Genomic DNA, 25,933 nt, shown 5'->3' on the forward strand with positions numbered 1-25,933 from the left:
TCATATCGGAATTATACTTAACATGCCCCGTACTGTGATATGTATTGGGCCCATATATATTGTATTCTCAGATTTTACAAAGAACGTGGAGTATATATATATGGTCATTTGATTGAATTGCTGATTACTAAATTTACAATAACAACTAATTTAAGAAGATTCAGATATAAAATTGTATTTTCAGTTGCATTTTCTAATGAAGTAAAACAAAACCCTTCTGTGGTTGGTGCAGCGGTAGGTGGAACATTAGCAGCGTGCTTGATCGTGGTGGGGGCTGTGGTGGTTTACAAACTACGGCGCAGAATAGGAATGTGTAAATATGATTTTATTACGTCAAATGTCATTACACATTGGTACAAGCATATTTGTAAGATACATTCGAAAACACAACTGCTTGAATGATTCGTAAGGGACTGTCTTAATGTCTGATATGTCTACATTTCATGAATGTGTTTTATTTACACGATGCACACTCGGTGCAGAAATAGCTCAGTCATTTATTTGGTTGCTGCATACACAAATCTTGGTTATGAAACGATATTTAAATCAATTTGAACCACGCACTCTATTAATCAAGTCAGTTTATGCACGTTTCAGTAAAAGACAGGACAACTTCAAATACACAGGCACGTTATTGGTAAGCATTAATTATTATTTCATTGTGGCAAAAAATAATTTGGAGAAAAAGACCATATGCAGGGGAGTTATGTTTGTCAATCTGGTGAAGGGGTTCGTCGTTTACAGGCATGGTCTTCAATTAAGAAAGAATAAGAATAAACCCCTGTATAGACTTTTCATTTGATTTCGTTTTTCAGAAAACCAACATTCGTAAAGTCGCGATTTCCCTATTACATGCTGTGCCTTCAACTGTAATATTAAGCGGATACTACGGTTTGAGAGTCGAATTTAACACTATAAAATATTTTACAACTATTTTGAAATGCTATAAATTCGATAAAGGTACATTTTACGGCATACGCAGTACTCCAAAAATTTGTTTCAGTAGCTTAACGGCAAACAATAAATGAATATAAGAATATAGATAATCTATGTGTGTCAGACCAGTTCCCTAATGTTATTTTAATTTAATGTTATATGTTGTTTTTCTCTTTATAAGTGATATACCTTCTACTTTATACAATATTGTAAAATTGTGTACAACGCCTCATATTTTAATTGGTTTTAAATGTCATTTTTTCATGACGTTTGAAATGTTAACATGTCTGATCTCGAAACATATACTTACCGTATGAAGGCGACGTATGTTCTTGAATACAAAAAGCAAACAAAACAGCACTAGTAATCAGTACTTAGTAGTTTTTTTATCATGAATCGTATGCCTTATAATTTAATGTTAATTTGTTGAAAGACTTGATGTTGTCTATATAACCAGTATATATGAATTAAAAACATATTAGAGTAAATATTATAACTATGTTAAAATTAAAATGTCAAAATCAAATAAACAAAACACCGAATGCATTTCAAAATTTGTGTCTGATAAATATAAATAATATATGTTGTATTTTCTTTATTTTCTTAAAGTAATCGTCCAAACAGTTCATCAAGGAAAACTCATGAGTACGTAAACCATACATTTGGTAAGTTAGTTAAGTATCATTTAATTAAGATGCATTATGATCATATGAATATCACATACACTATACAGCTGTAAATACAAATGCATACGAAACTATCAGTAGGTATTGTAATAGTATTTTTAGTATTTTGAATTGTAATTATAACTGTTGTTGGTTTAATCATAGAGGACCACTTTGGCTTTTGGTGTTGTTGACACATTATACGTAGAAGTTTTTGTTGCTGTGCCAGAGGAGGTGGTAATACATAATACAAAAGAGTAGCATTATCCACTGTTGAAGTAAAAGGCAAATTTTATAAAGTAAACTTCGTTTTAAATATATATTTTTGCAATGTGTATACTTTTGTTAATATTAATACGAAATGTCAGCATCAAATATGCAAACAAAGCCGGACAACGAACAAACAGATACTGAAACTGTGAAATTCCTCGTGACATCTGAATTCAAGACTAACGTGGATAACAAAAACCATATCGAAGCGACATATAGAAACTTATCTGGAGACACATTGAATGATGAGAGTATACCGATAAGCCAGCTGCGTAGTAAAGTAAAGAGATACCAAACAGATTCTAAAGAAGCCTTCAATGAATATCAGGCATGTATTTTAATTTCTGACGTGACAATATGGACTTTTAATTATTAATAGAAAAACTTCAACCAACAGCCGATGTTAACATTCTAATTAAGATTGCTTAGGTCTAAATTATTTATCAATATTAAATGATTTCCCTTTCTTAAACGAAGCTATTAAATTTCCTGACATATACCTAAATTACATTCATGTCAAATATCTCATTTCTTTATTCTATTCACATAACAAATCACGCACCTTATTAATTGTACAACATTCAATAATCAGTGTTAAGTGCTTTACTACTGCGCAGTCTTGAAACAAGTTTTAACAACTGAATAAAGTCCCCATTTGCGGAATATATCGTTGTTTTGCATATAAATCGTATAGTGAGAAATAAACTTTACATAAATTCATTGAAATATATTTTATTGAGTTTGACATCGAAAACCTGATCAAAATCTATTTTGAATCGATAAAATAATACATAAATGATCATAAATACATGCATTAGTCGAAAATCATATATCTATATTTAGCTTTCGCTAAACATTATTAGCATATGGAATATAAATACGTAGATTTAGCAAAAACGTCGCGTTGCAACTCAGTTTTCGTCTGTAACAGATGTCCGCTAAATTCGCCCTTATCCGCAATTTTGTTTGTTTAGGTGTCGAATCATGAATATTAATTAGGTCGATTTGTACTTTAACGTACTCGACCCAAAAATAAAAATCGCTTTATGTTTGTTTTCAACCGATTTCAACCGGATTTTGAGTGATATCCTCAATAAAAACACGTTTTCTTACGATTCTGCCCATATATATCTCCGCGAACGGGAACTTTAATTCTGGAAACAATCATCTTTCGCAACACACGGCAATTTTGAATTTTCTGTTCAAATAACGCGTTCTTCACTATTAAAACTATGTTGAATAAAATAAAACATTATTGTCTTCAAGGCATTGCATCGTGGACTCAAAAACGCAACAGAAGCAGCTAATAAAGTCATGAATGTTCCGAAAAACAGATACAAAAATATGTATCCATGTAAGTAGGCGGTAATATCCACTCAATGTAAGTATCGGAATCATTGAAAAACAAACCTCGTTTATGTAAAAGTATTTTTACTTTTAGTTTGATAGTTTAAAAACTTTTACAAAACTAATATTTTATTTTTCAAATATTTTTTAAATAAATCAACGGGTTATTGTTTGTACTTTTAAATTACTTAAAACGATCTAAGCTTGTTAAGTCAATGCATTAAATGTGAACGCTGCTGCCGTCATTGTCAAATAGAAAACGCGTACACCATTGTCAAATAGAAAACGCGTACACCATTGTCAAATAGAAAACGCGTACACCATTGTCAAATAGAAAACGCGTACACCATTGTCAAATAGAAAACGCGTACACCATCGTCAAATAGAAAACGCGTACACCATTGTCAAATAGAAAACGCGTACACCATTGTCAAATAAAAAACGCGTACACCATTGTCAAATAGTAAACGCGTAAACCATTGTCAAATAGAAAACGCGTACACCATTGTCAAATAGAAAACGCGTACACCATTGTCAAATAGAAAACGCGTACACCATTGTCAAATAGAAAACGCGTATACCAGATTATACATACAATAGGGTATTGCTTAAACGCTTTTGAGTAAGCAAGTTGTAAACCGAATGCAACCAAAAACAAATGCATTCATACGAATTCTTTCAGATGATTTCAATCGAGTTAAACTGGCTTCCATGGGTACGGAAGATGATGACTTCATAAATGCCAGCTTCATCAATGTAAGTTTATGTGCATCTTAACGACAACAGAAACACTTGCGTCATTCTATTCAAAAGTTTTGCGTTACAACGATCTGTCTTAGAATAAATACACCAACTCATGCATATAATGATAGGTTTGCGCACGTATTTTCTGTCTAAGAGATTTATTATAACAGTTCCGAGGTCTTGAATTGATTTTGTTCATTTATGGTTTTGCTCGATATGCGCTTTTGTGTTGAATTAGTAATTTTAAACTATACCAATGGTCTTTTTTGTAAGTAAATGGTATCAATTTGATAATAAGCTCCAGCAAAACTCTTTAACATATTATATTTTTAAGGACGTAATTAAATGTATTTGTAAACACGTGTTTAATATTCTCTCTGGTACAAAATGATCATAATAACACGAACAAATTTAAAAAAAAATTGCCTGATACTCGTACCTTGGACTTCTCACTGCAAAATTTTAAGGCATACCTCTACACCGCTGAGGCTATTGATATTCATGACTTATCATAAGCGGATTGTTACCGATACAGGTATTTTTTGAAAACAAAATGATAAAAAGTGTTTCTATCGCTTTGTTAAGTTACCGATTTCGACAAAAATAATTGATTAAATAACCGATGGTTATTTTATCAGTTTTCTAAGTCAGGATTATTATTTTACTTCTTTGAAATAAGTACTTCTATTTTTTAAATATTTAACAAAATGAATTATCTGTATATGTTGCGTTTAAATATTTGATATTTTACTGCGATTGTTTCAGGGATACGAAAGGCCAAGAAGATATATTGCTGCTCAAGGTAAGATATTTTCTTGTTTGTTGTTTGAACTGTTAAGTGGCAATGCATATTTAATTTAATGTACACATAATTAAATGAATGCATATTTCTCCTAAGCGGAAAATTGAGTGTATTACATTGTTTGCGCTTTATTCAAACTTGATAAGTAAGGATTTTTCGGGTCATTTATTAATCTTATTTCGAGAAAGGCTCGTACATTGTGAATTGTAAGCGTATATCTATTATATGGTAATTAACCCGTTTCATTTAGCTGCTCGTTATGAAAGTATATTATTTAATGTTAATGTATTTTTGCCCGGCTTGAACGTGTAGGTCCTCTTCTTGGAACGATTGAAGACTTTTGGCGGATGGTTGTGGCAGAGAATGTGTCAGTAATTGTCATGTTAACAAAACTCATGGAAGAGGCAAAGGTAGTAGGCCTATTAAGATGTTTTTCTTGTGCTCAAGACATGTACGTATATTTTAGAATTAATTATTAAGTCTATGATACATTTTCGTATCATTTTCAAGCGTAAAATATATGACATTAGTTCGTGGCATATTAATTTAAATGCTCCAAAAACACCCAAATGAACGCGCATCTCACACAGGCAAAATGCTGCCAGTACTGGCATGATGACGTTGGGTTTTATGGCCAGTTTTCGATCACGACGGTGAAATGTACACAATACGGCAACTTCGTAGTCAGGCACTTGAGCTGCGTTAAGGTATGGTGCATAAGGATTTCACTATGTACAATTATAGCGGTATATCCTGATCAACAGAGCATGTGTAATTACAATCTTTTAATACAAGATGTACACGTATTAATGGTGTATAAACGGTTGTTGCTTTAAACATTCCATGTGCATGAAACACCGATGTCGTCTGTTCTTTCGTATTTGTCCAGTCAGTGTACTCCGTCATAACATAATTATAACTTGTTCATAAAAGAAGCAAACTCAATAGGTCTAAACGACAAGCATATTAAAACGTAAATACGTATATATGTCAAGCTCAATAAACAATAATGTAGCGCCAACGGGAAGTATACCGTGGAAGTAGACGACGGAGTAACTATGTGAACATAATGTTATCGAATTCCTAAGCAGCATGGGTCTACAACACGTCACGACGTCACCCAGTACCACTTTACAGCATGGCCCGACAAGGATGTCCCGGATACTGCTCTGTCATTGACCCAGTTTTGGGAACATGTCCGCAGAAACGAAACAACCAAAGATCAGCCTTGGATTGTGCATTGCAGGTTATCCATTCTCTTTTTTTATCTTGAACGACCTATTTCGACTATTTAACCCATAGGCACAGACGATTGTATTTCCCTCGCAGATCATCCGTAGATATTGCATCCTGAGAATCCGAACTCAATTCAGATTGAACCTCAGTTGTCATGGTTTCGAAGCAAACTATCAAACGTGTAGTTATTAAAACTAGGCCATACAGCAAGACAGTTTGACTGCCCCTATTGACATCCTTTCTTAATTTAGTTTATTAATCGCAGTGTATCTTTACGCCTGTTTGTTATCTGCGACTGTCGGTTCCATAACATACCCATTCTAAGAATATCTTCCTATTATAATGGTGTGAGATAAAATTGTCGTTTTATCTTAAGCATTTTACCCTTAGGAACATATTCATATCGTTTATTGGATCAATCGGCCTTTCTGATGATTCTGAATGCTTAACAATCATGTTTCCGTGTTTATTTGTACACGGAATAAATTAGTTAATATAATAGTTTTATATTACAAACATGCACTCTGCTTTGATTAAATGAGTTTACGCTTTGACATATAATGTATAACAGTGCTGGCGTCGGCAGAACCGGGACGTTTATTGCCCTTGACTTCCTGTACGACAGGGGGAAAGCGGAAGGTGTCGTTAGCGTGTTTGATGCTGTACAGAACCTCCGCGAGCAGCGGATAAGCATGGTGCAAACAAAAGTATGTTATTAGTTTAGTCTATTTCATAAAATCGTGTTCTTTTATTCACGTTAACAGTTGGTGTCTGTTTACCCATAATACATTAAATTCGGGACCTGATTGCACAAAAAGTATGCAAATAGTTAAGTCTTTTTCATAAAATTATGTGCTTGTCTTCATGTTAAAAGTATCTGACTGTTTACCCATGATACATTACATTCGGGACCTAATTGCAATGCCCGTGAAATGTTATCATCTTACTTTAACCATATTAATTGTTTGTTATTTTCAGTCATGTTCTGTTGTGTGACGTTTCATGTAATGCGTTAAACTTTAAAAGTGGTTTTCAAAAACAAATTGTTTTATAATTGACAATGGTAAGTCTTTTGTATATGGTTGCCACTAACAAATGCGATGGGCTGTGTTATGTCTAGGAGCAATATCTATATCTCTACGCGACACTCTGTGAGGCTCTCCATCCAATCGGCAAAGTATACACGACAGATGAATTCCACGCTACAATGTCGTCTCCACAGCGTACGCATTTACTGCAGCAACAATTCCAAGTAGGATTTAAATATTGTTTAAGGATTTTGTGTGCGGGTGTGTGTGTGTGTGTGTGTGTGCGGGTGTGTGTGTGTGTGTGTGTGTGCGGGTGTGTGTGTGTGTGTGTGCGGGTGTGTGTGTGTGTGTGCGGGTGTGTGTGTGTGTGCGTGCGTGTGTGTATTCCATTTTAATCACCCGTCTTTATAAATTATAATATTAATAATAAAACGCATGTTGAACGAACATTGAACAAAAGGCCGTCAAAAAATCCGTATTCTAAATAAATTGAGTTTAAATATAATAATATGTGTGTTGCCTTGTAGCAGCGTGCTTTCATATATGATTCTCATCTTTTACTATAAACAAGCAATTAAATTTTATAAATTCTATACAATTTGTATTTGTTTAATTTTATGTGTTATTTGTGTGTAAACATATTGATAAAATACACATTTCAGGAGATATGTGATGAAACTATGCCAGTAGTAGATGGTACGTTTTCTGCGATTTTACTTACTATCTTGCTATTCAAACACATTATATAAAAATAAAAAAGTAATTGTATCTTTGTATTTGTGAATTAATAAATAACCAGTAGTCAGTAAATAACTGAATAAAGCTAGCATTAATGTGTGTATCTTTAATAACAGTGCTAATTAATACACTGTTGGATAAAATGGATCAACCTTCGTTGGGCAAACATAAAAGCTTAGACTTTATCTTTAAATCGTTACTTAATTGCTTCTTTATAGGACTGTCAATTTACTCCTTTGCAGAATACGAATTCAGACCAAAACTGCATTCGTTAATTGCTGGAAGAAGCGACTCCATCGACGCTGTATTCATATCAGTGCGTACAGTAATTTGAAGGCAAATAATCTGGGAAATTAAATATGTTATAAGTCGATTTATGTCAAGTATCATTACGTCGATTATCAACAAAGGTGAACATGGTTACATAATCGATGAGGTGACAATCATCACATAAACGTGATTAGTTTTTTATTAATACTATTTTTTTCATACATTTCCATGGTGAGTAACAGTATAATTTACAAATAATAATAGTCATATGTCAACGCAAATAGATTGTAAAATATGCATTACATTAAAATGTCAATGTTATAAAATGATAAAATAAGTTAGCGTCTACTGAGCCTTAGTACCATCATCTTGGTGCAAGGCTATTGTGGCTAGCCGTAACCTGAAAAAACGATAATAACACAAAATTGAGTTATTAACGTGTACACAATGTCATTACATATTTGTTATATGACAACATTTCATATTGCTAAAGTTAAGCAAAAGTTTTATTCAGATTAAACTATGGATTGAAGAAAGCAATTTTAAGTAACACATAACACATTGTATTGTCTTAAATGAAAAATTAGAAAATCAACAAACATGTATAAGTAATATGTATATATGATACATCATTTTAAAATCAATGTTGTCCTTTGAACTTGGAACGTTGTCGCAAATATACGCCCGAAACCGAGTACTCTTACATTTTCATATCAAGCTGGCACTAGGACAATCTCAAAACACGCGTCAAAACATTTCCGATTGCCTTACGTTGAAGTCGCGATGTACAATAATTCACCTACATTGTACTTTACGTAATTAGAACAGTCAGAAACAAATATCGAAAGTTCATGAATGCATACTTTTAACAATATCGTTTTTCTTTGGATGTACGTGTTTAAAGTTAAAGTGATAAGTCGAAAAATGTGAATTTTGTGAAATTTTCCATAATGATTTTACAAGTAATCGATAATTATTATTTCATGAACATAAATTAAACGGTTGATATACTATAGTTTTTTATTTATTTTTAATGTAGACGTACCTGAAGAAGAACGCCCTGATTTTAGCCCAGTATCCTCGAAGTGACACCATGATTGACTTCATACGTTTGGTCATTGATTATGGAGTGAAGACAGTTCTTACAATGGAGGAGGACATACAGCAGGTTTTAACTGACGATAAATGCATTAATTCGCCTAATATTTAGTGCAAATTGATAAGTACGGAAAACATAATAACGTAACATAATACATGTCTATATTTTGAGTAAAATGGTCGTTATTTTACAGTTTTATTGACCGTCAGGACGTATAGAAAATGCATGAATTACATTTATTGTGCCACTTAATTGATACAAAAATATTAAAATAATCAATTTGTCTTTAAGGAGCAAAAACTTTGCGGAAGAGATGGCACTCAGCTCAAGTTCGGACCATTCACAGTGACGACAATTAGCAAACAGAAGTCGACGAATTTTTCTCAAACTAAGCTCAGATGTGATTGTACAAATACGGTATGTAGTATATTTGTTTTATAGTATCGCCTTTGTATTTTCAACACAGAGTTGCGATCAAATAGGCTAGCAATAAAGTCATGCAATATGCTGTTGCGTTCTTGTATCAAATAACGTTTAATCGTCATAATAATTACCATGTTATGCTGTTAAATTATTTTTGTTAATGACCATGAACATTTAAATATTAGATAATTACAGGTCGCAAACTTTTACCTGATTTTTGTATTTTCTAGAGGTATGCATTTATCGCTCTAAATATACGATATCAATATTCTTAATGTAGCGTAAGTGCTTCACGAGGTATTTTTTTCGTTTAAACCAAATTATAGGAAATAAAAGTATATTACGAAAACAAGTATGTTTGTTAAACGGTGATTAAATGCATTAATCCATTAAGGTTCAGCCAGCTTAATGTTGGCAATATATGTTTTTCTACATTGAATACAACCAAACGTATATGTACTCATACTGATTTATAGAATCGTTTCGTTTGGTTTATGCGATTGTTTTGACAAAGTGTGTAATTAAAACAGTTAACATTAAGCAACATTACCGATTGTAACGCATTTCATTTCACAGGTCTACGTTCAGGACGTAACGGTGTATGAATTCACTGCTTGGTCAAGCAAGAGCCAGCTTTCGGACGAGGATGCCTTTATCGACCTATTGAACGAACTCAACAACACGTGTACAGAAGGACCTGTGATTCTTCAGTGCAGGTGAGTGAATTTAAGGAATGTCATTAATCGTAATATGGTATTTATTTTTAAATATATTTTATACTGCGCATTTGGTTGTATTTACAACAAAATCAGAAACACAATGAGCATGTTCACAATTAGTTATTGAACTGGCATATCTATCTCCCGTGTCAGCTTTCCATGTTGCATAGCATGAAAAAATTGTTATCATAGAACGAGCTCGTTTGATTATTACAAATGACAAATTGTAAAACAGTTTGACCCAGCACAAATCCACTATAAAAGACAACACATCAGTCTCTTACCGAGTTGTTGCTGTTGGAGTAATAACAGGATCAACATGCGTTTCTTCAACAAAGATTATGTTTTTTTAACTAATGGCAGGACCACTATGTGATTGTTCAAATATGTATGTAACTAAAGCAACCTCACTTGTGATGTGACTAAAAGCCTGAAGTAACGTGCATATTCATTCTACGAGTTACTAATCACACGCCGAGCTTCATGAGACTTGCTTTAGAACTTTTTAAAGAATCGCAGTAACGTAACGTTCTCAGTTATTGCTGTACACAAATCAACCACAAAATTTGCCTCATGAAAAACAAACGAGACTATATCCAAAATGGTTCTCTATCGACTTAGCCGTGTTTTATAAACCAAGCTTAAGTACTTTTTAAAAGTCGGGCAGGATCCAGAGATTTTTCGGACAGACGGGCAGTCACACAGACGGACCTAAAGGTTATTCCGTTGTCATCGGAAGGGGACATAAAAAGCAACAAACAACCACGATAAAACATACACTGTTGAAACAAGTTGTTACCTAAATTTGCTCATTTTGCATGTCCTATCATTAAGTAATCACTTTATTTTTCTGATATATTGCTCTTGATAAATTTCAAGCGCAAGAGTATACATATCCATGTTTAGATTTTGGTGCAGTTGCCTCCTCGCTAATACCCTCTCGTAGCACACATGTTCTTATAGTTTATAGACACGGTTACGGTCATTGTTTATTCTAGACGGATTGGTGTATTGTCAATATCGTTTAAAGGTGTTTGTCAAAATCATGTCAATCACAAATAAATAATGTTATCTGTGGATGCGTAAGTAAGCCGAAATAAACAATAAAATAAGACTGATATATCATATTAAGAAAGAGCAATACCAACCAAGGATTCCATATAGTCGGACCTATGTACAGATGCGGAAACAATGATTTTTATCGACCAAGAGAGATGCACTGAGGGTTAATAACTCACGGCTACGCATGCACAAATGATGTATTATTTGTTTTATATAAAAGATTCAAAGGATGACGTCAATTTTTAACATGAATATTACCAAACCACTTTCAAATGTTCCACCATATGTGGTTGGAAAGACCATAACCATATCGAAAAACAATTAACAGGTGTATTATATATTCAGTATTAAACATAGAACTAAAGAAATAGCAAACCGATCATGCTGATTATCAAACTGACCGAATGTAACACTTAATGTCAGTACTTCCGGTTTTGTACCTGAAATAGCATTATCTTGCTTACCAACTTTATATAATATTTTAAGAGATGGACACAGTCGTTCGGGTCTTTTGGCTGTTCTACTGAGTGTTATTGAAAGAATAAAGATTGACAAAGAGGTAGCCATTGCTCAAGAAGTCCGAATGATGCGGTGTAGAAAGCCACAAGTAATTGTCGATGCAGTAAGTGCGAAGTTGAAATAATGTTGCGTTATAATTTCCAAAAAAATATGATTAAACTACAAAGATAACAATGCATTGGCTTTTTGTTACGAATTATTTAATTTGCTCTCAGGCTGTTTTCTTGAATTTCAAGTGACTTCAATGCTTACGTAATTATCTTTTTTTATTATTATCCAAATATGATTGCAATATGCTTGCCGTTATGCGTACATCGATTTCACGCCTTGGCAAACTAACGTTAGTTTCAGGCGATGGAAGTTTGAACTATCTACATTAATAGACCTCTATGACCTTAATGATTTTCGTAGAAAATACCATTCAAAGTTTCATTTGAGTATGGTATGTCCCCATATTGTCATGTTTTCGTTGTTGACTATGTATATTTAAGGAAATAAATGGACTGTACTGTTTGCTTTCAGACCCAGTATATATTCTGCCATGATGTTGCTCTGAAATACTTAGAAAACTGTATAGTATATGAAAATGTTTAACTGCGGTTAAATGCTGGTTCGATTGATAGTAGTGGAATTATCAGACAAACAATCTACATTAAACATGTCGCGTTTGTTTATCACCGACTATATGTTTTAAGTTTTTGAATCATGTGTTTTAAATATTGGATATAGTGTTTGATGTTTTTACACCCACATATTTACAAAACGAATATTTTAGACTCAGTTACGTTCTTTGACACTCATAATGAATCTTTTAATTAAAAATATTGATAAAAAATGATAATACTTCTAGTTTAAATACATTTATATGTACCCATATGTGATCTATAGACAGTTTGTTTAAGCTTTTATCGTGTAAAACTGTATATATGTATATAATATATTATCATAGGCATCGTACCCACAAAGCTGTTGATATTGTACTAGTATATTCCGCAATATACCTTTTATATAAAGCAGTGTGATCGAGAGAAAAAGTCCCGATGTAATACCCCCGTCACACCGGACTGGCGTCCTTACTGCATCCTTACGGCGACCCAGGTCGCAGTGAGGACGCCATAGACGCCGGATTAACTAAGTAACGACGTAAGAGGACGCAGTGAAGACGCCGAAAATTACTCAGGACGCGAGCCCACGGCGACCACTTTAAACATGTTCAAAGTGGTCGCAAAGTCCGGCGTTTTTACGGCGTTTTTGGTAGGACGCAATAGTCGTAGTGAGACGGTGTAGGGTCGCTGTAAGGTCGCCATGGACGTCGTGTGGTCGCCGCTCAAACCCACAAAAATGATAATTGACTGCAAGGTGACCGTACGGCGACCTTTTTGCGACTTCAGTACGTCTTGTGTACGTCTATTGCGTCCCAGAACGACTATGCCGTCCTTACTGCGACTTCATTGCGTTCTTACGGCGTCTATTGCGACCCAACTACGACTATGGCGTTCCTATTGCGACCCCAGTGCGCTTTTAAGGACGTATTAAAAACACCGTGAGGACGCACCGAACGCCTAAAATCAGGACGCTGGTGTGACGGAAAGGCGAGAAACAGCATTTTTACCGAAAAAGTCATTGGCGTCCTTACTACGACAATCAAAGATTTTCAGAAACACAGTCTTATGTCGCCGTAAGGACGCCAGTCCGGTGTGACGGGGCTATTAAGTAACAACGTCGAAATGTACCTAGATCTTAACTTTGGTATTCCTGCAAACAACCTTAAGCCCTAAATGATTTGCATTGATTGTTCCAATCCAATGCGGCGCACCAAGCTTGTATCATGTGTATATTTATTATTGTGCCTTGGCTTGATAGAAAATATTTGTCCATGACATATTTCTGAAGTTTTGTTGTTCCTATATACAGATTGTGTAAAAACTATTTGATATATTCATTTAATCAGGGTGCACATATATTATAATATTTATATAGTTGAAATTTGTTGAATGTAGCTGCATTGAAAGCGGTGTTTATGTCTTGTTTATTTTTCTCAATTTTATTCTGCTAAACAATGGTTTGAGAGCGTAATTGGGGAGTATTTGGAACAAAAGCGATTAAATGATAAACAACTGCTTTCGTTTAAAATGTGTACACAGTTATTTGTTATTTGATATAATTTTGCACAAGAGTATACAACTTCCCGATTTCAAATTTGTCATGAACAACTCTCCTACAGCTTTTAATTGACAACAGAAAAACTAGCATGTATTGATCCTTATGATTTCAGGTCCTGCATGTTTGATTTTAACCGCCGTACGTATAAATCTACAAATGTGGTTTTGTTTATAGATATAATTCGAATAACATTAAACAGAACAGAACAGATAGTTTATTTACTATACAGTAACAGATACAGCTCATCGTCAAAATAACACAATAGCAATAATAAATGCACAATAATAAATATTAAATACTCATGCGTCAAAAAAAAAACAATTTTGTGTATGCATTTGTACTTATATGTTATTCTTATGAGAATGCAACATGTATACTTTTCTAGCATGGTTTGTTGTCGATTCTAACACGGCACGCGACTTGTTTTCTATAGACAAAGAAGGAAATCAAGTGTGGGTTATTCTGCAATAACTTATGGGCGGAGCTTAATGTTTTGAAAATAGTTCCGAATAAATAGAGAATACTAGGTTAGCGTTGAATACAGAGAAGTTTATGTTGCGAGGCTTAGAATGCCGGAAGCGCGAGCCTTGCTTCGCACTCGTGATTTAATTCCTACGCATCTATACTCCTTACTGTGGGTTATTCGACAACAAACCATGATAGAAAAATATTATTTCTTAATTCTAACACGGCACGCGACTTGTTTTCTATAGACAAAGAAGGAAATCAAGTGTGGGTTATTCTGCAATAACTTATGGGCGGAGCTTAATGTTTCGAAAATAGTTCCGAATAAATAAAGAAAATATTGCAGTAAAATGCACGTGCTAAAACCCGCTCTAAAAGAAATGTAATAAATGTAGCATGTATATAAAAATAATGAAACAACAAATTGTATATTTGGTGATAAGTGGCATAACCACGTCTACAAAGAATGTTATTTGTTAGGAAACGTAATTCAGAAAACATTTATAGCATGTCAGCTTTTCAGTAGCATCAATACACGTGACGTCATTAAATTTCTACGATTGTTGTTGTCAATTCAAATGACGTCATTTGCAAAATATTTATGAATGAAAAAGACGTCATATGTTTGTACAATTTAACGTCACTTAATAGTGAACTTTGTACTAAGAAGGGCGGAGTATTGAAAAATATAGTTCACGCATAAAAGCTTGAATCAAATCAATCAGAATCGTGTTAAAATCGAAATAATAGTTTTCTATGATGGTTTGTTTTCGAATAACCCACAGTAAGGAGTATAGATGCGTGTTATCAAATCACTCGTGCTTCGCCAGGGGGCAGTATACAAATTATTTCATCCGTTGAATCACTGGATTTTGACTAATTGTATGTAGATATTGTTACTGTCAATGATTTAGTAATCGTTATAAAAATAATGGTATAATGATACGCTGGTGGATTCAATTTAGTATCGATCATTGCCTTTTCACAATCGAATTCAGACAAAGACAAATTACTTTTCTGACATTGATTATCAAAGAATATATTACATAAAAACTCTGACCAGAAACGGATAAGAATGTTTGTATTATTTTGTCAAGAAGAAGGATAAAACAAAACATATATTTAATCTATCTGGTTTATTATTTGCTTATTTTTGAGTTATCGTATATGCTGTGAAACCGAAATGATTATGTTGTATTTACGTTCATAGAATGTCACAAAATTCGCAACTATAACGCGTGTGTTTAACAGTCCAAAAGATAGAAGGGTAAGATGTGTGTTTTCGGTAAACACTGACAAGTCGACCTGCTGTAGTGCAGTTATGCGTACAACCAATCTGAAAACTGATCAAAGTTGTTTACGTCCACGTTACTTGTACTTCCTTGGCCGATGTTAAGTGTTTAATAAACAGTTAACCCCAAAACACAGCACTTTTAATGTTAAAATATGTTCAGTATATGTTGAACTATATATGAGGGAAATAAGTCAATGTGCCGTGGCTACCTTGTGCGCCATATGTAAACGGACGACTCAAATCCCAGTAATCGGGGGGTTAATGTCGAAGTAGGCTGAAGATGCATACGTTATCGACGCACACTTTAAACCGCACCTTTAACCTTTAACTAGATCGTGTTACTATTGAGGTTTACATCTTCTTCTTTTTTTTAAAAGACCTCCTCGTTATCCTTTGTAAGTATTGAACGCTTCTGATTATATGTTTGCTTAGAGGATTAGATCATGTAACAGTTGGTTTACATGTTTTGGGATTAAGTAGGGACGCAATAAAGGAATGGCACAATGTGTATCTTCAGAACATCATTGCGACGAATACTTGAAAAAAGATAAGTTCGTCACGTCCGTCGATGCTAAGATATTCACAAACATCTCTTACAATCTTCGTAATACGATTATAAACTTGGTCTAAAACATAATTGTCCAAGCCATTTAAAACGGCGTTAAACGTAAAAAGATTCAGCATCTCGAACTCAATTTGTTTCTGTCTATACCACGTTAGTGGTTCTGGATGTATGATAACGCCTCGTCTGATCTCTTGCAGCCTCAGTATAACTTTTGGACCTTCATCCATCATGTCCGTGAGTGTTGCTATACATACACATTGAGTCTCGTCCTCCAGTCCGCATGCTGCCATCAAATTTCGCTCCGGTTTCATATAGTATGGTAGGTGTCGCGTAAATAAAGCCGTTCTTAGTCATTCAAGGTCTTCATGAAGCCAGTGGACCAATCTTTTTTCGTGAAACAATACTTGTGGGTTGTTCTGCCATCCATAAAACTATGTTCTTAAGCGTGAACGAGGTTACTTCTTTCTTTCTTGGTTTCAGAACATCTATACCTACCATTTTTAAAAGAACATAGAGTTTTACCTGTGTTTCATTAAGGTTGTTTATTAGTTCTGTCTCCCCTGTATTAAAACAAATCCTCCACTCCATGTGCTTAAACTCACTGCCTTTGAACCCGACCGGTGTAACAAATGCCCCCAAAGATACGACTTTCTGAACGATATTCTGTGGAGGCCAATAACGCGGTCTTGAAGCCCATTTATTCAAAATTTCGGGACATATACAGCAAAATGCTTTTACTAAATCTTGGTTAAATGGTCCTATTGAATCAGGCAACGATTGCCCAACGCGGCCAGCAAAGATGGGAATTTCAATCCGAGCCATAAATAAATCGCTACTCAGTACAGTCTTTCCGTAGCTATCATCACATAGGGCCCTTTCCAAATACGAATCAATTACTTGTGGTCCAGATAATTCAAGTCTGCAATTACCGGGATAGCTTAAATGCTGATCCATTTTAAATACTGTTGTTTCTCTTGAAAAAGAGTTCCTTTCACTGTCATCTTCTACACATACTACACCCATATCCACCATGATACAGTCAATCACTTTCAAGTATATTTTCGAGGCCTTCCGCCTTGCTCCCAGTATTAATGAAGCATATACGACCAGACAAAGGGCGTTTGGACCAATCACTTAGACGCGCCGCCCATGTACGATACGACAATATTCGTGCAAGTCTAACATCCGACCCGTATCCAAGTAATGACATAACATTTCTTATTCCCACCGATTCGTCTTCATACTGAAACATAAAGTTAAACTACAAACCATTTCCGATTGGCCAACTACATCTTCTGTCACACTTCTATTTCTTAAATTATTACCTCTTCTGCTACTACTACAATATTGTTTTAAGTGGTGTTAAAAAGGCATAATGACCACATTATTCTCAAAGTGTACAAAATGAATTTCGATATGATATGCGACATAGTGTTGAGATCATTGCTTTTGAAAAACAAAAATAGATAGAAATGTGAGCGCAAGACCGTTTTTAAGAACGAATAGTGTATATGTTGTAAAATCATGTTAGATAGGTAAAAAGTTACGTATATATAATCAAAATTAAGAGTTTACCGATCATTAAACAAATTGCCGTGCGTATGTATCATTTGAAAACACCAAAGTGTAGGCAAAAATAGTACATATATATTTATGAAGGTTATACTTTACTACAGTCAATGGCACATTTTTGGTACTTTGTAACTCAACAACTTACGCGATAGTAACGGCATGTTGCTTGTTCCATGGTTCGAACACAACTGTCGATTCTTCCTTCTGCCATTTCCGTTATGTTTCTAGACAAAAAGAAAGCGTGTATTGTAGATTTCATTAACAATAGGTTTTTCACAGACTGAATCACGTTGCATAAAAATAAGGAAAAAACTGTTTCTGATCAAGTCGACTAAGTACATATGAACAAACGATAGTTCCATTTTCGACAGTGGTATGTTTATTAAATAATTTCCAAATAAGCCTTATTTTAAAATCACTCCGCAAAAAAACACGTAAAACAATCACATAAATTTCAAAGTTTGGCAGAAGACTGTGCTAGTGTCAACACAACACTTTCAGATATTTGATTTATTTCAAAGAAAATACTGTAACTTTGTTCCCGATTTGCACAAAATATTGCACAAAACAATCTAGCATTAAAACTGAGTGCACATCGCGAAAATAGGTGAAATGACGATAACCACGTGTCAAAGGGGTATAACCCGTCCCGTTTGGATGCTAATTGTATCATATCTTTTAATAGTTACTTATATGCCGATATTTATTTGAACACATGACGGATGTTTGTGTTTTTGCAAATCTTTAGCACTTTGGTGTGCCAATGTTGTTCAAAAGATGAATGACCGATAAAAAACATTAACTTGTTTCATTGTAAAATGGAACAAATTTAATTAATGTTTATGTTTACGTAAATTTGTTCAGTGATTCCAATTTTAGAAGCGTTGTTGGCCTAACGCCTATTTCATTGAGTAGTATCCCCTTTCGGATATGACGTCTCGATACCAGGTAAACACCGCTCCTAGTACATGTTATTGCGGGCGTATCAAACTATCTGCTTTGCGTGGTAAACCACGCTGTATATATGAAATTTTTACATGGATTTAGCAGGAATGAAATATGAAAAAATGAAATCGTTTATTGTAGTTACTATATTGATGCATTGTTTGCATTTATTGAGAAATTCTGTGACTTGCTTCCTAAACCGCTTGTTTCACGGTAATCGGAGGATATGTTAAACGGTGCACACACGTCGAACTGTTTGGTCATAGGTTTGTTAAACGTTCTTGAAGTAGTACACAATACTTAAAAGAAGGTTCAAATACGTACATTTCCGAGAATAAATATTTCGAAAAATCGTGTTCATAGTATTTCATACGAATATATATTTTATAAACATATGGGCATGAACACCTATACGAATTGTTGCTCATTTTGCATGTTAAGCATAAGAATCGAAGGTGATCTTCTGCGCCCTAAAACAAAAATACATACGTGTTTTGCCTTGCGGAAGGTACTCTTGTGTTTTCCTTTCATCCGTCATTCAAACAGAGCGTCGATGTAGTTTACTAGCATGGTTTTGATCACGACATCAAATTGACCACATATTTAATTAATCCATCACGAAATAAATACTTGGTTAAAAACAATAACTGTGATTAATATTCATATGAATTTACATTTAACAATAACATTTAAAAAATGTTCTGTTTATTATAGAGATTAATAATGCAATGACCCCAATTAATGATGCCATTTAAAAAAACATATGATTTTGGCATGATTAACGATTGATCTTGCTGTGGAGAAATGATAGGTGAACGCTGTCATCTGGCTGAAATACTGTTAATATACTGTGGCTTAGCAACTGTGATTATAGAGATCAGAAAGTACTTAATCAATATTGTTTTGAACAAGCGTTTCCTTTTCACATGTCCCTTCATTTTCACATAATTATTGACAGTTGGGAAAATGAATTTTAAAGTGAATACAAATGCGACGATAAACATAAAATTACGACGATGCAACTAGTTGATCATTACTTTAATAAATACCAGTGTGTTTTCATATAATATCACATAATCCGTTTTACCTCATCTATTTCAAATGCTCGATAAGCTTTCTTATTGATTGCAGAGATGAATTTCGCTTAACTTTGGTCAATTATATTATTATTTTTTTGCTTATTGTTATGTTGTATTAAATAGACTTTTGTAATGCCTACTCTTTTCTAGTCCAAATAATACTTTGATTAAACAATGGCCACCACTTTACATTCTCAAGACACATATTTTCGACTTCACTTGTACAACGCATGAGGGACTATAATTTCAATTGCATACTGTTAGTGATTTTTAAAGTATTTATGTGATCAATTTAACGCGCAGCGTAAATCATCTTTATAAACATCACTTAGTGCTAGGACGAGGTGACCTTAAGAAATGACCAATTGTCAAGTCAATAATTGATTTCGCCGAGAATTGCGGAAGTTATGGTCACATCTGCTGTAACAATTGCGCGTCCTTGTATCACAAACTCACTTTAAATCATTTAATCATTGCTTAACTTATTCTTAAACATAAATATGACTCAACGAACATATTTTAACAGCTGTCTTTATAAATATCATACGATTGAGTACAGTTATATGTATATGAAGTGGAATGCCCATTTGTAGAGCAATACACGTATTTCTTTAGTATGATATTTGATGTAATAAATATAATATAATAACATACCATGGCATGTGTCTAAAGGGACACAGATGTACCAGAATTCCACGTTTTCTTAAAACTCCAGTCACTCATGCAACTCATGCTAACATGGGCTAAATTTTACTTTTACCATCTTAGTGTGACCTTGCTTTTTGAGATAAACATTACACGTCGTCATCTGATGGTTTACATTTATGGACATTCCGACCGCGGGGCTTACACTCAGTTGCGATTGCTTTATGCCACTTTCTGCGATGCCCCCCCCCCCCGGCAAACATAATGGTATAAAAACATATTCGTCAAGCATATACAAGTAATGAACTAATCAAAAAGAGTTGGTATTTAACGTCGACAGCTCAATCATACATGTGATTTTTCATATAGGCTTTAATGACTAATGCATAGACGTTTCATTTTGAGAGATAAGAATTTATGTTATGAAATATACAACTCAAGTCACTTTTCCAATGGTTAATATGGTTAAAAAAGTGTGATATATTAAATATTATTATTTATATATATAATCAAATATGTAGCAATCGACTATATGATAGTAACTTTTGTGGCCAAAAAATCCAGCCTCTGAAGATGCTCTCACACCGGAATTCTGTGTACATGGCTGTAAAATGAATAGTATTCTACATTATCTTTGGCCCATATACCAACTAATAATGTCACGTATCGAAATAAAAGAAATCAAATTTATTTAAAATGTGTATATTTTGACCAGATTATTATGATAATAAACAACAAATCCATTATGACTCAAAATTCAATATATAATAAACATGACTGTCCTTGTCTATATGATAAGGTTCTGGTAACATAAGCAATACACCACACAAGTGACAAAGCGGAAGCATGTAGGCTTGTTGATTGAACGCAAAAAACACTATGTTGGATATTTGCATTTACTTATAATAGCCATGACTCCATGTTATGCAATGTTGCGAAAGCTTCAATACATTGCCACTAGTGTTCATGTGGATTTTAGCAATTTAGTAATACATGATAAATGAGACGCTATTTTATTGAATAAAAAACTTAAGTCAAAATGCAATATTATGCTTCTGTAAGGTATCGACCAAAGAGCATAGCTAGACAAGTGGACAATCTGTGAACCAGCACAGTGCAATTGTGTTTCATGTTGAATCGGAAAACACACATACTCTGTTCAGTAGCTGATAATCATATCGGAAAAGTGAGACACATTGACAAATTCGCGAAGAGAATGTGCGACTAAGTTGGTTTTAAATCAAGAACAAGAACAATGAAATTGCATTTTTCTGTTAAAACTACGGTCAGCTATTTTGTAACACCTGCGTATTATTTCATCACAAGTAAGCCATCAATCTGAAAATAAACTGTGAATTGTGTAACAAGCTTTTATGTAAGGAACGGTAATATTTTGCAACACTCCGTGAATCTGTATTGAGAAAAATTTCTTAAATGAATTAGGACACATATATTTGCATATATTATTTGTTCGCTTTATTATATATAAAAATTCGATTTATGTGTAACAAACCTATTAAAACATATAAGGATGAGTATGATCTTCTACGGATGCAACTTCAGTACCACTTTTTATGTGACATTTCTTTGATTGAGTTACGGACGTGGGTTATTGTCAACAACCTACATCTATGACCGGTGTCGTGCGGTGTCCGGTGTGCTATGTCGTCGTTCGTTAGCTCGTTTGCACAATACAGGCCACTCTTTTTTCATCCAATCGTCAGAATGTTTATCTTGGCAATATCTAGGCCTAGTTTTTATCGTGGGTGACGTGAGTGCAACAAACTAGAAGACCAAGCCAAATATTAGAACTTAGTATTGTTACCGCACTAGAGGCCACAATTAGTACTCAATCTTGATAAAACTTTATAATAACAGTTGTTACATTGACAATTTCTATGCCGACTTCGAGTCTTAATCACGAGCGTCCAGAAACTAGGTCACCGAGTAATCTTAGAGAAGTCTTATCACCAGTGCAGTCATCAAATAGGCTTATTTGACATCGGAATAAACTCTTCTTAATATTGTTTATAAAATTGCCGCAGTTACTCCCCTTTTACTGCAATCTTATTCATGATAGTTCAATTGACTTTTGGTAAAGCGAGGTTATATTGACAGATATTGAACTAATTTGCACACATGTCCATTATTATTTAAAGATATGCTGCGTATAGCATCCATGTCCCTACCTAAAAGGTCAATGTAAAACTTAGTGGTTAAAGGTCAAAATTGGTAATAAAACAGCTTAAATATCCTACCTTGCTTTGCCATTAATTGTTCTTTTTAAACAACTAGGCACAAAAGTAAAACATCATAAAAACATCGTATCGAATTAAACTACCATCTCCCTACCTTAAAGCTCAAGGTCTTACTTAGAGTTCAATTATCAGATTTTGCTTTGAACAGCTTGAAAAATCCTGTCTCAGCAATAACTTTGCATTGTTTTGATTGTTTTCAATATAACTTGGCACAAATGCAATTCATGATAAGACGACTTGTCGCGTGTAACACTCGTCTCACTTCTTCAAAGGTCACACTTAAGGATCAAATTTGGTCGCTCGTAACATATACGCTCCGTTGCACAGCTTTCTCTTAATCTAATACTCTTTGTAATATGTGAATGAACTTACTTAGGGCCAACTGTCTCAGTACGAACAATTCCAATCTAATGTAGCCTCCTACCTGTCTCAGTACGAACAATTCCAAGCTAATGAAGCCTCCTACCTGTCTCAGTACGAACAATTCCAAGCTAATGAAGCCTCCTACCTGTCTCAGTACGAACAATTCCAAGCTAATGAAGCCGCCTACCTGTCTCAGTACGAACAATTCCAAGCTAATGAAGAAGCCTCCTACCTGTCTCAGTACGAACAATTCCAAGCTAATGTAGCCTCCTACCTGTCTCAGTACGAACAATTCCAAGCTAATGTAGCCTCCTACCTGTCTCAGTACGAACAATTCCAAGCTAATGAAGCCTCCTACCTGTCTCAGTACGAACAATACCAAGCTAATGTAGCCTCCTACCTGTCTCAGTACGAACAATACCAAGCTAATGAAGCCTCCTACCTGTCTCAGTACGAACAATTCCAAGCTAATGTAGCCTCCTACCTGTCTCAGTACGAACAATTCCAAGCTAATGAAGCCTCCTACCTGTCTCAGTACGAACAATACCAAGCTAATGTAGCCTCCTACCTGTCTCAGTACGAACAATTCCAAGCTAATGTAGCCTCCTACCTGTCTCAGTACGAACAATTCCAAGCTAATGAAGCCTCCTACCTGTCTCAGTACGAACAATACCAAGCTAATGTAGCCTCCTACCTGTCTCAGTACGAACAATTCCAAGCTAATGAAGCCTCCTACCTGTCTCAGTACGAACAAATCTCAGCTAATGAAGCCTCCTACCTGTCTCAGTACAAACAATTCCAAGCTAATGAAGCCTCCTACCTGTCTCAGTACGAACAATTCCAAGCTAATGTAGCCTCCTACCTGTCTCAGTACGAACAATTCCAAGCTAATTAAGCCTCTTACCTGTCTCGGTACGAACAATTCCAAGCTAATGAAGCCTCCTACCTGTCTCAGTACGAACAATTCCAAGCTAATGAAGCCTCCTACCTGTCTCAGTACGAACAATTCCAAGCTAATGTAGCCTCCTACCTGTCTCAGTACGAACAATTCCAAGCTAATGAAGCCTCCTACATGTCTCAGTACGAACAATTCCAAGCTAATGAAGCCTCCTACCTGTCTCAGTACGAACAATTCCAAGCTAATGAAGCCTCCTACCTGTCTCAGTACGAACAATACCAAGCTAATGTAGCCTCCTACCTGTCTCAGTACGAACAATACCAAGCTAATGAAGCCTCCTACCTGTCTCAGTACGAACAATTCCAAGCTAATGAAGCCTCCTACCTGTCTCAGTACGAACAATACCAAGCTAATGTAGCCTCCTACCTGTCTCAGTACGAACAATACCAAGCTAATGAAGCCTCACACGAGTGTGATAGGAGTCCGATTTTCGGACATATATTCCTTTTAATGTGATTACACATGTTTTGATTATATATTAACTTGTTTTAGTATTAAATGTTAAACAAACGAAATAAATGCTCTGTAAATCGTAGCAAAATCAACTGGTCCATCAGTGCGATTAAAACAGTGAGGTTTGCTCCATGTTAAAACATACTTCAATGCCTACAGTGTTAGATGCTAACAAGCATCATCGGGTGAAATGATTGAGAAAACCATTTAGCGGTTTTTAATGCAGAATAAAAACATAACATAATTAGCATTTTGTTTAATTGTTTTCATGAACAACGTTTCGCTTAAATATTTTTATTGTTTTCTTTTACTATGATGACACCATGTGGATCGCTTATATGTAGTAAAATCTGCATCAATATTAGTACAAGCTTCAATGGCCGATTGTGTCATGCGAGGGACTGTTTTATTCTGAATTACTGTGTTCGAATCATTTGTGTGTTTCTTTTTCAACATTTTTCTCGTTTCTATACACGGAATCTGAATTTCTATTTCAAAACCGGTCAATGTTATCAATTGAACCCTGCATACAGCTGCACTCCAGCACAAAATGTCAAGGTGTTTCCAATCTCATGTAGCAAAATATATATGTCGTAATGGAGACACTATCCAGATTTCCACTATATACAGACATGTTGCTATCAGCATCGACAGAGATGCCAGCTATTTCTGGGCTTCAGCAGAATTCGGCACTGATGGTTTTACATATGTGGAGACCTTTAAACCCGTTTTCGAATCCACAACAGCAATCTGAGTTCTATTCGGAATCACTATTCCTCGAACTGTACAGAATAATCACACAATGTATTTTTTTCAATTATCCCTTTTTCAGTCAGTTCATACTGATGCCTTATATGATTGTCTGTTATGAGAAGCAATCGATTTCGAAGACAAAAAGCACTTCACAAATAGACGACTCCCTGATGTCAAATTATCAAACATGAAAATATGTGTTGCGAGATGAATTATGATTAAACGTTGAAACGCTAAACAAAACAACCTTTTTGAGTTGTATTTTAAACGGATGCAAAAATTCCAAAAACAAGTTTGTCTTACTTAGATTCGTTGCTTTAAGGTCGAAGATCATTTGACTGGCTCTGATTCACAATTGACAAGATGGAACTTGGCTGTGGAGACCGTTTCAGGCAATTCTTCCACATGACATCTGAGAGATGTCAAACACCTAAATGAAAAGTAACCAAACTACAAGTAAATGTATATAGTGTGTCAATAAGGCAGAGGAATTATTGATACTTCATGCAGTTCTAATAGTTGTAAAACGTCGTTATTTATAAGCTATCGATAAGAGTATTCC

General features: G+C 34.7%; 2 protein-coding genes and 1 long non-coding RNA gene across 6 annotated transcripts in view; 2 read left to right on the forward strand and 1 right to left on the reverse strand.

Annotated features, from left to right (window-relative positions):
* LOC127869263 (nephrin-like) overlaps positions 1-13,977 on the forward strand; it is a 39,229-nt gene extending 25,252 nt beyond the window's left edge. Inside the window, exons 13-31 of one of the 4 annotated variants that reach the window (XM_052411648.1) lie at positions 185-313; positions 598-637; positions 1,546-1,601; positions 1,970-2,199; positions 3,138-3,225; positions 3,901-3,974; positions 4,728-4,764; positions 5,077-5,174; positions 5,355-5,471; positions 5,853-6,010; positions 6,572-6,707; positions 7,121-7,252; positions 7,691-7,724; positions 8,009-8,082; positions 9,076-9,204; positions 9,427-9,552; positions 10,135-10,274; positions 11,826-11,961; positions 12,381-13,977. In XM_052411648.1, the coding sequence (XP_052267608.1) occupies positions 185-313; positions 598-637; positions 1,546-1,601; positions 1,970-2,199; positions 3,138-3,225; positions 3,901-3,974; positions 4,728-4,764; positions 5,077-5,174; positions 5,355-5,471; positions 5,853-6,010; positions 6,572-6,707; positions 7,121-7,252; positions 7,691-7,724; positions 8,009-8,082; positions 9,076-9,204; positions 9,427-9,552; positions 10,135-10,274; positions 11,826-11,961; positions 12,381-12,452 (2,006 nt within the window). In that variant the 3' untranslated portion in view covers positions 12,453-13,977. Of the gene's footprint in view, positions 1-184; positions 314-597; positions 638-1,545; positions 1,602-1,969; positions 2,200-3,137; positions 3,226-3,900; positions 3,975-4,727; positions 4,765-5,076; positions 5,175-5,354; positions 5,472-5,852; positions 6,011-6,571; positions 6,708-7,120; positions 7,253-7,690; positions 7,725-8,008; positions 8,083-9,075; positions 9,260-9,426; positions 9,553-10,134; positions 10,275-11,825; positions 11,962-12,380 lie in introns of those variants that run through there. The other 3 variants (XM_052411649.1, XM_052411650.1, XM_052411651.1) reach the window with 3 other exon arrangements.
* Positions 13,978-14,327: 350 nt separating this feature from the next.
* Positions 14,328-20,706, reverse strand: LOC127869269 (uncharacterized). The gene is made up of 3 exons (XR_008044498.1): positions 20,596-20,706; positions 18,063-18,141; positions 14,328-17,588 (listed from the first exon to the last, which is right to left on the reverse strand). It is a non-coding gene; the product is annotated as an uncharacterized LOC127869269 (long non-coding RNA).
* A 1,511-nt stretch (positions 20,707-22,217) lies between these two features.
* Positions 22,218-24,102, forward strand: LOC127870137 (zinc finger protein 11-like). The gene is made up of 2 exons (XM_052412793.1): positions 22,218-22,241; positions 23,221-24,102. Exons 1-2 carry the CDS (start codon positions 22,218-22,220, stop codon positions 24,100-24,102), a joined length of 906 nt encoding a protein of 301 aa, XP_052268753.1.
* Positions 24,103-25,933: the final 1,831 nt, after the last annotated feature.

This window comes from Dreissena polymorpha, chromosome 2 (assembly GCF_020536995.1).
Source record: "Dreissena polymorpha isolate Duluth1 chromosome 2, UMN_Dpol_1.0, whole genome shotgun sequence".
Classification (NCBI taxonomy): Eukaryota; Metazoa; Mollusca; class Bivalvia; order Myida; family Dreissenidae; genus Dreissena; species Dreissena polymorpha.